Here is a 16,852-nt window from a genome sequence, read left to right as displayed (position 1 = left end):
GGTATGCAGCCGGATCCCGTCGACATTCTGCCACGATATTTCGGCCCAGAGACGTCCGGCCATCATCAGGTGAGTACACAACTACTGAAGAGCCCAGGTGCAGTCCCGGTATTTATACCGATTCTCTGGCACGTGCGAGAGAATCGGTATAAATACCGCGACTGCACCTGGGCTCTTCAGTAGTTGTGTACTCACCTGATGATGGCCGGACGTCTCTGGGCCGAAATATCGTGGCAGAATGTCGACGGGATCCGGCTGCACACCCGGAAATTATTAGAATGACAGAAGATGTTTGAAGACATAGATATGTTTATTGAACTACACCTATCTTAAAAGCACTGTAGGAATAATTAGATGTCTTCTTAACCTTTTGTATCTCATGTCCCTCTGCATATGTAAGGATGAAATAAGCCAAATGTCTATTATGTAGTGTGAAAATATTGAACATACAATCACATGAGGAGAGGTAATAGCACTCACCTCGTTCCATCCACTGACCACTTTATTCGTAAGGACTTGAGGGTGTTCTTCTTGGCATTCATAAAGTACTTCAGATCATCCATATTGACAGATAAACGCCCGAAGTCAATCTCTACTAGTCGGGGGCACCCGATAGCCAAAGGTCGCAGCATGAAGGGGCGCACGACACGAGTATTTAACACACGTCTCTCTTGCAGACGCAGCACACGGAGGTGCTGTAGACGAGATACTGCCACTGAAGCTGCCTCAGTCTTCAGCAGTTCATCAGATGCCCTCAGCATCTGTATCCTGGAGCACTGCTTGACCAAATTCATCACCATCTGCAACCGCACAGTTCCTGTAGTATAGTAACACTTATGAGCTAAGGAGTGGGATACACTGAAACAAAAGAAGCACTATTAATGGTTGTTTAAACAGGTGCTTCCTGTCTCTTCTGAAGCACCTAAGCAATTTCCAGCAACAGAAATTGCACAGCAACAAAATAGACAGCCACAAAGGAAGACAGTAATTGTGATGTATAAAAGGAAAGCACCCACATCATCCACGCTCACCAAACTGACTTCTTGTCAGCTAACAGAACGCTGCTATTCACTACAAACAGGTTTCCTCCCTTCTGGTCACTCCAAAGTTGATTCGTATTGTCAATGTCACAGCTGCTTGTACCACCATATGTCTTTTTCGATCCCAGAAAACACACTGAATGGCCTACATTTCAGAACAACTGCACTCTACTCTTTTTTTCCTTGTTGTTAATTGACTGTGTGCCACCCCAGTAATCATACATACAAGGGGGGACCCAAAATAAACCAGACTCCAAGGGCGCTGCCACTCGTAGACGTAGTGCAGGGTTCTCACGCTAGATGGTGTTAGTAGCAACCTTCATGAAACAGCTGTGCAGACGGCGTCAGTGTAGAGCTGAACATGCAAGTGTGGTATTGTGTTTCTCTGACTGTTGGCGGGTTACCTCTGCGAAGTCGTTATGGCAACTTTAAAAGAACAAAGAGTGTGTGTGAAATTTTGTTTCCTGATTAAAAACACTGCAATGGAGACACACCAAGAGCTTCAGGAAGCTTTCCAGGAGGATGCTATGATTCGCACACAGGTTTTTGAGTGGTTTCGGCGCTTTAAACATGGTTTGATGTGTGTTGAAGACTGAGCTCGTTCTGGACGCCCTTCAACATCGCGAAATGAGGAGAACACTGAAAAGGTCCACCAAAAGATTGACGAGGATCGTCGCCAAATGATCGACCAAATTTCAGCAGAGACAGGAATCAGTTAGAGCTCGTGCCAGCCGATTTTGAGTGAGGATTTGCACACGAGACGTGTTGCTGCTAAATTTGTTTCACGCCTTCTCACACAGGACCAAAAAACCATCCGCACGAATGTGTGTCAGGACTGGAAAACAGAGATTGCACATGACCCAAACTTCTTTAACAAAGTCATTACAGGGGATGAGAGTTGGTGTTATGGGTATGACCCAGAAACCAAGCAAGCATCAAGCCAGTGGAGGACTCCCACTCTCCAGAGCAAAAAAAAGCAAGGCAAGCGAGGTCAAATGTGAAGATGATGATCATTGTCTTTTTTGATGTTCGTGGAATTGTGCATCGGGAATTCATAAACCCTGGCCAGACTCTTAACCAACACTTTTACTTGGATGTTTTAAGGGGTCTGCGAGAGGATGTGAGGAGGAAACGCCCGGAATTTTGGTGATCAGGTGACTGGTTTCTGCATCACAACAACGCTCCAGCACACACAGCCTTACGAGTGACCCACTATTTGGCATCTCAGAGGATGTGAGGAGGAAACGCCCGGAACTTTGGTGATCAGGTGACTGGTTTCTGCATCACAACAACGCTCCAGCACACACAGCCTTACGAGTGACCCACTATTTGGCATCTCAGAGGTGGTCTGTCGTTCCACACACTCCGTATTCGCCAGACCTAGCCCCGCGCGACTTTTTCCAATTTCCACAAATGAAAAAAACGCTAAAAGGGGAGCTTTGTGATGATGTGGAGGCGGTAAAAACAGCTTTGCAAAGGGCACTGGACAATATCAAACTTTAAGAGTTCCAAACATGATTACAACAGTGGAAAAGAGACTTGACAAGTGCATCGCATGCAATGGAGCATATTTTGAAGGTGACTGAAGTAATTTTGTAAAAAGGTTCACCAATAAATTTTTGATGACAACAATCCGGTTTCTTTTGGGTCCCCCCCCCCCCTCGTACATTGAGACAAAGTAGTTACTGGGAAAAAGCTCAATGGATTAGAATGGTAATATATTAGTGGAATTTCCTGGATGCTGAAGGAATCTTTTGTAACAACAGTAATAACTGGAATAAATGTTTACTATCCAAAAGGTTCATTTAGGTCTATTATGGTTTATTTAATGGTTTTTATTGAGTTGTTTTAAGCTGTAATATGATACCAATGCAACACGGACCTCCATTATTTTAAGAAACAAAGTACCATGTACAAGAACAGCAGCATCAAATGAGTTAATGTGTTACATATGTAATGTTCAGCAGGTAAACAAGAAAAAGTTTAGAAAAGGTTTGAAATTATGTTTGAAATATGCTGAAAGTCACTCATTGTTCTAATTATCAAACACTGGAGGAGTACTGTTTGAATAGCTTTTTTCCGTTTTGAGCAAAAGGCAGTTTTTCACATATCTCAGTGCTTATGATTAAATATCTCTATGGATATCACAAGATATGTTTAATTCAGTTGACAAAAGGAGAAAATATAAAAATCCAGCAAATGAAGCAGCTGAAGGGGAGTACAAACATCTAAAAAATGAGATTAACAGAAAATCCAAAATGGCTAACCAGGAATTGTTTGCAGACAAATGCAAGGATACAGAAGTATATAAAACCCGGTGAAAGATAGATACCACCTGAAGGAAAGTTAGAAAGACATTTTCAGAAAAGGAATGCATCTATACAAATAACAACAGGTCAGATGGAAAACCAGTCCTAAGCAAAAAGGGAAAGGTGAATGGTGGAAGGAGTATGCAAAAGTTCTACACAAGGGAAATGAACTTGATATTATGGTAAAGCAGAGGATACAGGAATAATTTGACAGAGCACTGAGACTTAAGTGGAAACAAAGTCCCTAGAATGGACAACATCCTTCTGAACTAATGATATCCTAGGGAGAGCCAGCTATAACAAAACTATTCCACCTAGTATGTAAGATATATGAGACAGGTAAAGTACCCTCAGAATTCAAGACAAATATAATAATTCCAATTCCAAAGAAATCAAATGCTGACAGGTCTGAATATTACCAAGCTATCAGTTTCATAAGTTGTAGTTCCAAAACACTAGCACGAATTCTTTTCAGATAAATGGAAAAACTGGTAGAACTAAACCTCAGGGAACATATTTTTGGATTTCAGTGAAATGTAGGGATGCCCAATGCAATACTGACTATGACTTACCTTAGAAGATAGATTAAGGAAAGGCAAGTTTACACTTATAGCTTTTGTAGAGTTGCAGACAGCTTTTGACAATGTTAACAAGGATGCATTCTTTGAAGTTCTGGAGGTAGCACATTTAACATATCAGGAGCAAAAGGTTGTACACAACTTGTACAGACACCAGGTGGCAGTTATGAATTGAGAGGCATGAAAAGGAAGCAGTGATTGAGAAGAGAGTGAGACAAGGTTTTAGCCTATCCCCGATGTTATTCAGTCTCTACACTGAACAATCAGTAAAGAAAACTACAGAAAAAAAATTGCAGTAGGAATTAAAGTTCAGGGAGAAGAAATAAAAATTTTGAGGCTTGTTGACGACATTGTAATTCTTTCAGGCAACAAAGAACTTTGAAGAGTAGTTGAACTGAGTGGATAGTGTCTTATAAAGAGAAGATAGGATAAAAAGTAAAACAAAGGCAATGGAATGTAGTCAAATTAAATCAGGGGATGCCAAGGGAATTAGATTAGGAAACAAGACACTAAAAGTAGAAGATGAGTTTTGCTGATGAGAGCTTAAGTAGAGAGGATATAAACTGTAGACTGGTAATTACATGAACAGAGTTTCTTAAGAAGAGAAATTTGTTGACATGAAAAATGTATTTAAGCATTAGTAAGTTGAAATGTGGTGCTACAGAGATTGCTGGAGATCAGATGGATAGATCATATAACTAATGAAAAGGTACTGAACAGAACTAAAGAAAAAAGAAATCTGTGGCATAACTTGACTAAAAGAACTCACTGGTTGACAGGAGACATACTGAAAAACCAAGCAATCACCGGTTTAGTACTGGAGGGAACTATTGGGGGTTGTTGTTGTTGTTGTTGTTGTCTTCAGTCTTGAGACTGGTTTGATGCATCTCTCCATGCTACTCTATCCTGTGCAAGCTGCTTCATCTCCCAGTACCTACTGCAACCTACATCCTTCTGAATCTGCTTAGTGTATTTATCTCTTGGTCTCCCTCTACGATATTTACCCTCCACGCTGCGCTCCAATGCTAAATTTGTGATCCCTTGATGCCTCAAAACATGTCCTACTAACCGATCCCTTCTTCTAGTCAAGTTGTGCCACAAACTTCTCTTCTCCCCAATCCTATTCAACACCTCCTCATTAGTTACGTGATCTATCCACCTTATCTTCAGCATTCTTCTGTAGCACCACACTTCGAAAGCTTCTATTCTCTTCTTATCTGAACTAGTTATCGTCCGTGTTTCACTTCCATACATGGCTACACTCCAAACAAATACTTTCAGAAACGACTTCCTGATACATAAATCTATATTCGATGTTAACAAATTTCTCTTCTTCAGAAACGCTTTCCTGGCCATTGCCAGTCTACATTTTATATCCTCTCTACATCGACCATCATCAGTTATTTTACTTCCTAAATAGCAAAACTCCTTTACTACTTTAAGTGTTTCATTTCCTAATCTAATTCCCTCAGCATCACCTGACTCAATTCGACTACATTCCATTATCCTCGTTTTGCTTTTGTTGATGTTCGTCTTATACCTTCCTTTCCAGACAGTGTCCATTCCTTTCAACTGCTCTTCCAAGTCTTTTGCTGTCTCTTACAGAATTACGATGTCTTCAGCGAACCTCGAAGTTTTTATTTCTTCTCCATGGATTTTAATACCTACCCCAAACTTTTCTTTGGTTTCCTTTACTGCTTGCTCAATATACAGATTGAATAACATTGGGGATAGGCAACAACCCTGTCTCACTTCCTTGCCAACCACTGCTTCCCTTTCATGTCCCTCTACTCTTATAACTGCAATCTGGTTTCTGTACAAATTGTAAATAGCCTTTCGCTCCCTGTACTTTATCCCTGCTGCTTTAGAATTTGAAAGAGAGTATTCCAGTCAACATTGTCAAAAGCTTTCTCCAAGTCTACCAATGCTAGAAATGTAGGTTTGCCTTTCCTTAATCTTTCTTCTAAGATAAGTTGTAGGGTCAGTATTGCCTCACATGTTCCAACATTTCTACGGAATCCAAACTGATCTTCCCTAAGGTCTGCTTCTATCAGTTTTTCCATTCACCTGGTAAGTATTCGCGTTAGTATTTTACAGCTGTGACTTATTAAACTGATAGTTGGGTAATTTTCACATCTGTCGATGCCTGATTTCTTTGGGATTGGAGTTAAAGTCTGAGGGTATTTCTCCTGTGTCATATATCTTGCTCACCAGATGGTTAAGCTTTGTGAGGACTGGCTCACCCCTTGCTTTCAGCCATTACAGATGTCATACATATTGCGTTTTGAAGAGAAACTCTGAAAGTTTTTTTTTCTTTTTTTTCTTTTTTTTCTTTTCCCATACCCGTTCCAGCATGTCGTCGTTGACTGAGGCAGTCACTTCCCGTATTCTCTCCTGGAGCTCTGCTACAACACGTGGTAGAGACGGTACATACACCAGATCTTTAATGTGTCCCCACAGAAAAAAAGTCTCACAGAGCAAGATCTGGTGATCGGGAAGGCCATTTCGTGAAACAGCTGTCCCCTTCTATAGCAAGACCAATCCATTGATGTGACAGCTCCGTGTTCAGCTACCCATTAACTTCACGATGAAAATGGGGTGGAGCCCCATCCTGGTGAAAGATGAATGGAGAGTCCAATTGCATTTGAAGCATCAGCCATTGCTGCAGCACATCCAAGTAGAAATATCCAGTGATAGTTCTCTCGGCCAAGAAGAATGCCCCGTACACTTTTAGACTTGACAAGGCACAAAAAACATTTACCTTGGGTAATCGTGCTCAAATTCAATGCATTCATGTGTATGCTTTGGATCCCAGAATCAACAATCTTTGACTTAGGATTATACCTCCCAATGAGTATATTATGACAGCATTTTGTTTTAAGTTCGGACAGTAATTACATGTAGTACTGAAAATCAAATGTCCTTAGCTCCTGTAAGCTGTTAGGCAGCCAATCTGCAATGGGGACCACTGCCATGTGAGATCTGACAGCAGAGGACCAACCTATTTATGCATAAGAAAGGCAAAGCTGGCTACTTTGGTTCCTAATATCCAACATGGGTATTTGCAAGCAGAGGAAAAGTGACAGAAAGGTGAAGAGAAAGCTAACAGTCTCTGCAAACAAGACTTAGTGGCATCCAGTTCACTGACAACACCCCTCGCCTGTCCTCCCCCCCCCCCCCCCCTCCCCCCCCCTCCCCCACATATACACACACACACAAAAAAGAAAAAAATGCATCGGTATACACTGTATATTTAAACAGCAGTCTGTTTTACTACTTTCCAACATAATGCCCAGGCACATGTGTACAGCAGTCGTTTTCTGTTGAGAGAAAGTCCAATTTCCTAAAGAGCTGATAAGTTGACCCACAATTTCTTTACGCATCCCCATTCATGTTTTTCTGGACCGTGTTTCAATGAAGACGTGAAGTAAGTCATTACTAACTGGTTTTGATCACAGGTGACAAATTTGTATGACTGTTTGCAAAACTGTCCCCTACAACATAGGACTCCAAAGGGGGTCACAAATGTACGAAACTAGAAGAAGCTACTTAGTAAGGTGATGTGAAAAATTTTCCTCCTAATCCTTGTATTGCAGCACTAAGTGCACAATTTTTGTGCCCTGGAGATTGGTAGAACTTAAGTTCTGTGTGAAACTGCAAAGCAACTCAGTCCAGTAATTGGCTGTAGACAGCTGACTGAACTAGTTGTGGTGAGTGAATTCTCAGTAATACAGAAAGTCAGGTATCGTGCATAGCTACAGTTATTTTGCTGAAGAAGGCTCAAAGCCAACCAATTTTGTTTCGCCAAAGCGTACAGTGACTCGCCTGCCAAATTTAAATGAGGGCGGGAGAGTTTCCGAGATAATCCAGTAGACGGGCATCCGAAATCTGCAAATATACCAGAAACTGTTTAAGAATGACATGACACGATACTATCTCGGTAGATCAGCATACTGAGAGGCGTAAAATTACTAAGTTGTAAGGATTTCAAAAGAGCGTGTCAGCTACATTTTGTCAGATGAATTCTGCATGAGAAAACTTTGTGTAAGACTGTTGCTCAACCTGTTCACAGTGATTCAGAAATGAATTCAAATGACAATTTTCAAACATTCATAAAATAATAATAAAGTGATTTTGAGTGTTAGTGTGTGAAATGGATGAAACGTACATTCACCACTATACACCAGAATCGCAACAGTAAACAGAAACAACAGGCAGCTCTTCAGTTTCAAAGAAGGGGAAGATGATGTCATCAACAGGAAAGAGCATAGCATCAGTTAATCAACTATTGTTAAAAGGATAAAACAACAACAGTAGAGTAATAGTCTAACTTTCTAATGGATCTCGATGCAAACATCTGAGAAAAGAGAGCTGGTTTTCCTTAAGACATTCATGTGTGCAGTAAAGTATCTCCGCAGCAGAAAATGTGAGTTATCTGCACTATGGACTCTTGCAGTGCCCACCCTGTTACCTCACTTGGCTCCCTCAGAACTCCATCTCTTCCCATAACATCATTTTCTCCCTTATGCTTAGTACATTTTGTCCAACAGAAAAGCAAACGCAGCTGTAATTAGTATTTTACATTAGTTCGAAAGGAACACCCACAGATGCCATACTGCACTGAAACATACTGGTTAAAGTGTATTAATGTCAAAGGAGATTATGGCGAAGAGTTCTCGAGCTTCTAGCTGGGTGGCACTGTCTTCAAACTGCGACGTTTCGATGAGTGACATACTCGTCATCTTCTGGCAAAGTGCCAAGACTTTGCGGATGCCGGTCTTCGTCCCTGTTCACAAGATTCTCGTGGACCCGTATTTCTATTGATTCTTTAATGATGCCGTCCAAATAGCTCCTGTTCGGCACAGCACGCTGGTGTTCTCGAAATCAAAGGTGTGGTTTTCTTTGATGCTATGTTCCGCTATAGCAGATTTCTCTATCTGTCCAAGTCGGACATGCCTGGTGTGTTCCTTGCACATTTTTGAGATGCAGTGCTGTGTTTGTCCAATGTCTGTACAACACATTCGCAGGCAATGCTGTATATACCAGGTGTGTTGAGTTTGAGTGGGTCTTTAGCTGAGCCCAGCAACTCTTTCGTCTTCGGTGGTGGTCGGGAGACGGTATTTATGTTTGATTTTCTCAGTAGCCTCCCGATTTTGGCTGATATGGGCCCCAAATATGGAAGAAAGGTGAGTCTTGTTAACTTCCTCTTCCTCCTCCTCTTCTTCTTCTTCTTCCTGAAATTTGTCAGCCTGTCTCCTCTTGAAGGCCCTACCAATCTGTGTTTCACTGTACACGTTTTTACGAAATACCTCTCTTAGGTGGTGTAATTCGTCTGAGAGGCTTTCTTTGTCACAAATGACCCATGCCCTATGTACCAAGGTGGTCAGTACTGACTGGCGTTGCGCCGAATGGTGGCAGCTGGTTGCATGGAGGTACAGGTTCGTGTGCATCTTCTTTCTATATACTGAATGGCCCAGCGTGCCATCCGCTTTCTTCCTGATCAGTATGTCCAGGGATGGAATACAGCCATTCTCTTCTACTTCCATTGTGAAGGTGATATTCTCATGTATGCTGTTTAGGTGGTCCATAAACTCCTCCAGTGCCTGCCTGCCATGCTGCCAAATCACGAAAGTGTCATCCACATAGCGGAAGAAGTGCCTGGGTTTACGGTGAGCATTTTACAGTGCCACCTCCTCAAAGTGTGTTCCATATAAAGATTTGCGATCCCTGGAGCAAGGGGAGATCCTATCGCCAGAAGATGACGAATATGTCACTTGTCAAAAAGGCCACAGTTTGAAGATACCGCCACCTGGCTGGAAGCCCAAGAACTCTTCGCCAGCTGTATACGCCGGGAAAGCATACATTCACAAAGGAGATTATGTTGAAATACAAAAAGTTTTTGAAGAGATAAATTCTCATTTTCACTTGCAGGCTGAGAACTTCTTTTCTTTTTTTGTTGAGGTGGTAGTGTAGTGGGGAGAATTTAGACATAATTCTTGGCATAAAGATTTGTATCCAGCTATGTTGTACAGTGACTCAGGAACTTAAATTCTCCGCCAATTACCAATTTCAAAAGTGAATAGGTTTAAATCTTCACCAGCAGAAATTCTTAAGTATCCCATATTAAAACCATAACCATTGGAGACAACTGTGTCCACTGTTTGTCTCTCTCTGCAGCTGACCAAATTATAAGGATATGATTACTGCTCGATTGAAGTCCGGGAAAAAGTTTTATATCTCCTAAGAAGTGAATGGTTCCATTGCGTAACCATTTTTGATTGATTGATGTCTTTATTAATCCATGTAACAATTTACATTGTGGGGATTTCGTCAGCAAAATCATATACAAAACAATATACCTACAATTTATACACATAAAATTAGTATTTACACACATTTTTAGGTATCTTACATAAGTTTTATATCCTTATGTAATTTTCTTTTAGTACTGTACAATTCTGGCTTTCATATTATAATTATTTCCTCATGTATTACAATGCAGGCTACTTTACTTACACTACATGTTTTAATTCAGATAGTCCATTACTGCATAATTACTTTTATTTAAAAAACATTTTTTAGTTTTGTTTTGAACTGTCCAATTGTGTCAATACCTTTTATATTTTGGAGTAATTTATTGTATAATTTAACAGCATTGTACAACAAGCTCTGCTGAGTTTTAACTTTATTTTTCATCTCCAGATGTAGATTGTATTGATTTCCAGTTTCATAGCTGTCTACTAAAGAATTTTTCATATAGCAGTCAATATTTTTTTTACATACATAATACTTTGAAAAATGTATTCACAGGGGAAAGTTAGGATTTCCAGCTTTTGGAAATGTTCAAGGCAGTGAGCCCTACTGCCACTCTTGATTATTATACGAATTGCTCTTTTCTGTAATTTGAAAACTATTTGAATATTTTTACTGTTGACACCCCAAAATATTTTTCCATAGGTAATAACAGAGTGGATATAAGAAAAATATACAGATCTGACATGTAGTATCACACACTGCAGTCAAAATTCTAAGAGCATAGCATGCTGTAGTGATTCTGTCAGTAAGTATTGTAATATGTTCTTCCCACTTTAACTGACTGTCAACATGCATACCAAGAAATTTTGTGTAATCTACACATTCCATAGTTTCATCGTTTAACTTAAAGTCGTTATAGTGTGATTTTTTGCAAGCTTACTTGCTTGCACATATTTATAAGACCGAAGGGTAACTAGAGATATAACCACCAGTACAAAGTGAAGACTTTAATACAAAGAATGACAAAATTTTGAAAAGGATAGACTTCTACTCAGTATATAGTGGAGATGAGATGCAGATGGGCACAACAAAAAGACTGCTAAACAAGTAAGAAGCTGTCAGTCAAAAGGCCTCCTTCTGAAGTAGACACCCAACCTCCCACACTCATCCATCCCACCCACCCAGCCACATGCACCTCACTCGCACACGACTGCCGTCTCGAGCTGCTCGGGCTAGACTGCAAGCTACTGCTGCACGAGATGGGAGAAAATCTGAGTGGTGGGAGCAAGGAGTAAGCCGGGGGGCGAGAATGGTAGGGGATGAGAGGATAGGAGTGGGGGTTGGTAATGTGCTGCTTGTGGGAGCATAAGGGGACGAGCTGGGGAGAGGGTAAGGCAGCTAGGTGCAGTCAGGAGAGTAGAGAGGGGCCAGGGGGTGGGGGAGAGGGCGGGGAAGGAGTAAAAAGACTGTGGCTGTGTCGGTGGAACAGAAGACTGTGTAGCGCTGAGAGATAACGAGGAAGGAGCTAGAGGGGTGAAGGATAATGGACAATGGCTAATGAAGCTTGAGACTAGGAGGGTTATTGGTATGTAGGATGTATTGCAGGGAGAGTTACCACCTGCAAAATTCAGAAAATCTGGTGTTATTAGGAAGGACACATGTTAGGGAGGCTCCAGATGGCACAAGCAGTGAAGCAGTAATTAAAATGGAGAATACCCTGACGAGCAGCCTGCTCAGCAACCAGCTGTTTCTCGGTGACAGTTTGCCGGTAGCCATTCGTGCAGACAGACAGCTTGGGGACAGGTGATGCTGGTGACCATAATGTAAGTGGTCATGGGAGCATCTACATCTACATCTACATCCATACTCCGCAAGCCACCTGACGGTGTGTGGTGGAGGGTACCTTGAGTACCTCTATAGGTTCTCCCTTCTATTCCAGTCTCGTATTGTTCATGGAAAGAAGGATTGTCGATGTGCCTCTGCGGGGGCTCTAATCTCTCTGATTTTATCCTCAAGGTCTCTTCGCGAGACGTACGTAGGAGGGAGAAATATACTACTTGACTCTTCAGTGAAGGTATGTTCTCGAAACTTCAACAAAAGCCTGTACCGAGCTACTGAGCGTCTCTCCTGCAGAGTCTTCCACATGAGTTTATCTATCATCTCCGTAACGTTTTCGCAATTACTAAATGATCCTGTAACGAAGCGCACTGCTCTCCGTTGGTTCTACTCTATCTCTTCTATCAACCATATCTGGTACGGATCCCACACTGCTGAGCAGTATTCAAGCAGAGGGCGAACACGCGTACTGTAACCTGCTTCCTTTGTTTTCTGATTGCATTTCCTTCTTCCAATGGATCTCAGTCTGGCATCTGATTTACCGATGATCAACTTTATATGATCATTCCATTTTAAATCACTACTAATGCCTGCTCCCAGATAATTTATGGAATTAACTGCTTCCAGTTGCTGACTTGCTATATTGTAGCTAAATGGTATGGGATCCTTCTTTCTAAGTATTCACAGCACATTACACTTGTCTACATTGAGATTGAATTGCCATTCCCTGCACCATGCGTCAATTCACTGCACATCCTCCAGCATTTTAGTACAATTTTCCATTGTTACAACCTCTCGATATACAACAGCATCATCCGCAAAAAGCCTCAGTGAACTTCAGATGTCATCCACTAGGTCATTTATGTTAATTGTGAACAGCAATGGTCCTACGACACTCCCCTGCAGCACACCTGAAATCACTCTTACTTCGGAAAACTTCTCTCCATTCAGAATGACATGCTGCGTTCTGTTATCTAGGAACTCTTCAATCCAATCACACAATTGGTCTGATAGCCCGTATGCTCTTACTTTGTTCATTAAATGACTGTGGGGAACTGTATCGAACGCCTTGCAGAAGTCAAGAAACACGGCATCTACCTGGGAACCCGTGTCTATGGCCCTCTGAGTCTCATTGACGAATAGTGTAAGCTGGGTTTCACATGATCATCTTTTTCGAAACCCATGCTGATTCCTACAGAGTAGATTTCTAGTTTCCAGAAAAGTCATTATACTCTAACATAATACGTGTACCAAAATTCTACAACTGATCGACGTTAGAGATACAGGTCTATAGTTCTGCACATCTGTTCAAGGTCCCTTCCTGAAAACAGGGATAACCTGTGTCCTTTTCCTATCCTTTGGAACGCTACATTCTTCTAGAGACCTACGGTACACCGCTGCATGAAGGGGGGCAAGTTCCTTCGTGTACTCTGTGTAAAATCGAACTGGTATCCCATCAGGTCCAGCGGCCTTTCCTCTTTTGAGCAATTTTAATTGTTTCTCTAACCCTTGTCGTCTGTTTCGATATCTACCATTTTGTCATCTGTGCGACAATCTAGAGAAGGAACTACATTGAAGTCTTCCTCTGTGAAACAGCCTTGGAAAAAGACATTTAGTATTTCGGCCTTTAGTATGTCATCCTCTGTTTCAGTACCATTTTGGTCACAGAGTGTCTGAACATTTTGTTTTTATCCACCTACCGCTTTGACATAGGACCAAAATTTCTTAGGATTTTCTGTCAAGTCAGTACATAGAACTTTACTTTCGAATTCATTGAATGCCTCTCACATAGCCCTCCTCACATTATATTTCACTTCACGTAATTTGTGTTTGTCTGCAAGGCATTGGCAATGTTTATGTATGCTGTGGAGTTTCCTTTGCTTCCGCAGCAGTTTTCTAACTCGGTTGTTGTACTACGGTGGCTCTTTTCCATCTCTATTTACAGCTGAAATCATTGATGTAGTAACCGCTTTATGATCGCTGATTCCATGTTCTGTGTTTACTGTTTCAAATAGTTCGAGTCTGTTTGTCACTAGAAGGTCTAATATGTTATCGCCACGAGTCGGTTCTCTGTTTAACTGCTCAAGGTAGTTTTCAGATGAAGCACTTAAAAAAATTTCACTGGATTCTTTGTCCCTGCCACCCATTATGAACGTTTGAGTCTCCCAGTCTATATCCAGCAAATTAAAATCTCCACCCAGAACTATAACATGGTGGGGAAATCTACTCAAAATATTTTCCAAATTATCCTTCAGGTGTGGTTCATGGTGTGGGTTCCTGTAGTCACATCCTAGTTCATGAACCACAGGCAACGTATGAGTGGCCAAGTAAGTGGTCCCGACAGTCGGGATAGCAGTTACTTTGGAATAAGGCTGGGCATCTCGGGCATATTCTGAGTCGTGGTCACCTTTGTGATCATACGGCAAAGACTACCAAATCCACTGGTTAGTCTCTCAACCGTTAGGGGTAAAACTCAATGGGACTCGGGGCAAGTAAAGCTAGCAACCTGCTTCCCTGATACTTTAAATATGATGCTGGCAACAATCAGAGCAAAATCCCTCAGACGATTGGAGGTGACGGAGTCCCAACCTCTAACTGACAAACCAGGGACTCCTAAGACACGACTAGGCAAACAAATGGTAATGAGATGGAGAGCTATTAATATCAATGGGGGCTACCCTGGGAAGAAGGTAGAGCTGGCAGAGGCTGCAAGTAAGATGGGGCTGGACGTTTTAGCTGTTAGTGACATTCGGGTAAGGGGTGAGAAAGAAGAGGAAGTGGGAGAATACAAGGTCTACCTGTTAGGAGTCAAAACAGGAATAGCACAATGGGGTGTAGGCCTTTACATCAGGAAAGAAATGGAACCCAGCGTAGTTGCAGTAAGGTATGTAAACAAACGACTGTTGTGGATAGATTTGACAGTGTCTAGCAAGAAAATTAGAATCATGTCGGTATATTCGCATTGTGAAGGGACAGATCAAGATAAGATGGATAGTTTTTATGAGGCACTCAGTGATGTGGTTGTTAGAGTAAAGGACAAGGACAGTGTTCTGCTCTTGGGTGATTTTAATGCCAGGATTGGAAATCGAACAAAAGGGTATGAAAAGGTTATGGGTAAAATTGGAGAGGATATGGAGGCCAACAGGAATAGGAAACAACTCTTGGATTTCTGTGCCAGTATGGGCTTAGTAATCACAAACTCCTTTTTAAAACATAAGAACATTCACCGGTAAACTTGGGAAGGCAGGGGAACCAGATCTGTCATTGACTATATAATAACAGATCAGGAATTCAGGAAGGCTGTGAGGGACACATTTGTATTCAGGGGATTCTTTGATGACACTGATCATTATTTAATCTGCAGTGAAATTGGGATTGTGAGGCCGAAAGTGCAGGAGGTCAGGTCCATATGTAGGAGGATAAGAGTGGAGAAACTTCAGGATAAGGAAATCAGGCACAAGTACATAACAGCAATCTCAGAAAGGTACCAGTTAGTTGAACGTAGTCAATTACAGTCATTGGAAAAGGAATGGACAAGGTACAGAGACACAGAACTAGAAGTGGCTAAAGAATGTCTGGGAACAGTAGTGTGTAAAAGTAGGATGAAGCAAACAGCTTGGTGGAATGACACAGTCAAGGCAGCCTGTAAAAGGAAAAAGAAGGCGTATCAAAAATGGCTACACACTAGAACTCAGGTAGACAGAAGAAAGAAACAAAGCCAAACAGATAATTGCAGCATCCAGGAAGAAATCTTGGGAAGACTTTGGAAACAGGTTGGAGACCTTGGGTCAAGCTGCTGGAAAATCATTCTGGAGTGTAATTAGCAGTCTTCGAAAGGGAGGTAAGAAGGAAATGACAAGTATTTTGGACAGATCAGGAAAACTGCTGGTGAATCCTGTGGATGCCTTGGGCAGATGGAGGGAATATTTTGAAGAGTTTCTCAATGTAGGTGAAAATACGATCAGCAATGTTTCAGATTTCGAGGTAGAAGGGGATAGCAATGATGATGGAAATAGGATCACATTTGAGGAAGTGGAGAAAATGGTCAATAGATTGAAGTGCAATAAAGCAGCTGGGTTGGATGAAATTAAGTCGGAACTCGCCAAATACAGTGGAACATCAGGTCTTAAATGGCTACACAGGATAATTGAAATGGCCTGGGAGTCGGGACAGGTTCCATCAGACTGGACAGAAGCAGTAATCACACCAATCTTTAAACATGGAAACAGAAAAGATTGTAACAACTACAGAGGTATCTCTAATCAGCGTTGTGGGTAAAATCTTCTCAGGTATTGTTGAAAGGAAAGTGCGAGTATTAGTTGAGGACCAATTGGATGAAAATCAGTGTGGGTTTAGGCCTCTTAGAGGTTGTCAGGAGCAGATCTTTAATTTACGGCAAATAATGGAGAAGTGTTATGAGTGGAACAGGGAACTGTATCTATGCTTTATAGATCTAGAAAAGGCATATGACCGGGTCCCTAGGAGGAATTTATTGTCTGTTCTACGAGAATATGGAATAGGAGGCAAACTTTTGCAAGCAATTAAAGGTCTCTACATGGATAGTCAGGCAGCAGAGTTGACGGTAAATTGAGTTCATGGTTCAGAGTAGTTTCAGGGATAAGACAAGGCTGCAACTTGTCTCCACTGTTGTTCATATTATTTATGGATCATATGTTGAAAACAATAGACTGGCTGTATGAGATTAGGATATGTGAACACAAAATAAGCAGGCTTGCATATGCGGATGACTTAGTTGTGATGGCAGATTCGATTGAAAGTTTGCAAAGTAATATTTCAGAGCTAGATCAGAAATGTAAGGACTATGGTATGAAGA

General features: G+C 41.5%; 1 protein-coding gene across 4 annotated transcripts in view; it reads right to left on the bottom strand.

Annotated features, from left to right (window-relative positions):
• LOC126293387 (F-box/LRR-repeat protein 7-like) overlaps positions 1-16,852 on the bottom strand; it is a 162,913-nt gene that overhangs the window by 64,554 nt on the left and 81,507 nt on the right. For all 4 annotated transcript variants that reach the window (XM_049986595.1, XM_049986596.1, XM_049986598.1 and 1 more), the window contains exon 4: positions 481-800. In XM_049986595.1, the coding sequence (XP_049842552.1) occupies positions 481-800 (320 nt within the window). The remainder of the gene's footprint in view (positions 1-480; positions 801-16,852) is intronic.

Source organism: Schistocerca gregaria, chromosome 10, assembly GCF_023897955.1.
Source record: "Schistocerca gregaria isolate iqSchGreg1 chromosome 10, iqSchGreg1.2, whole genome shotgun sequence".
Lineage (NCBI taxonomy): Eukaryota > Metazoa > Arthropoda > Insecta > Orthoptera > Acrididae > Schistocerca > Schistocerca gregaria.
The sequence above is the reverse complement of the archived record's forward strand: the minus strand, read 5'-3'. Positions and strand labels throughout refer to the sequence as shown.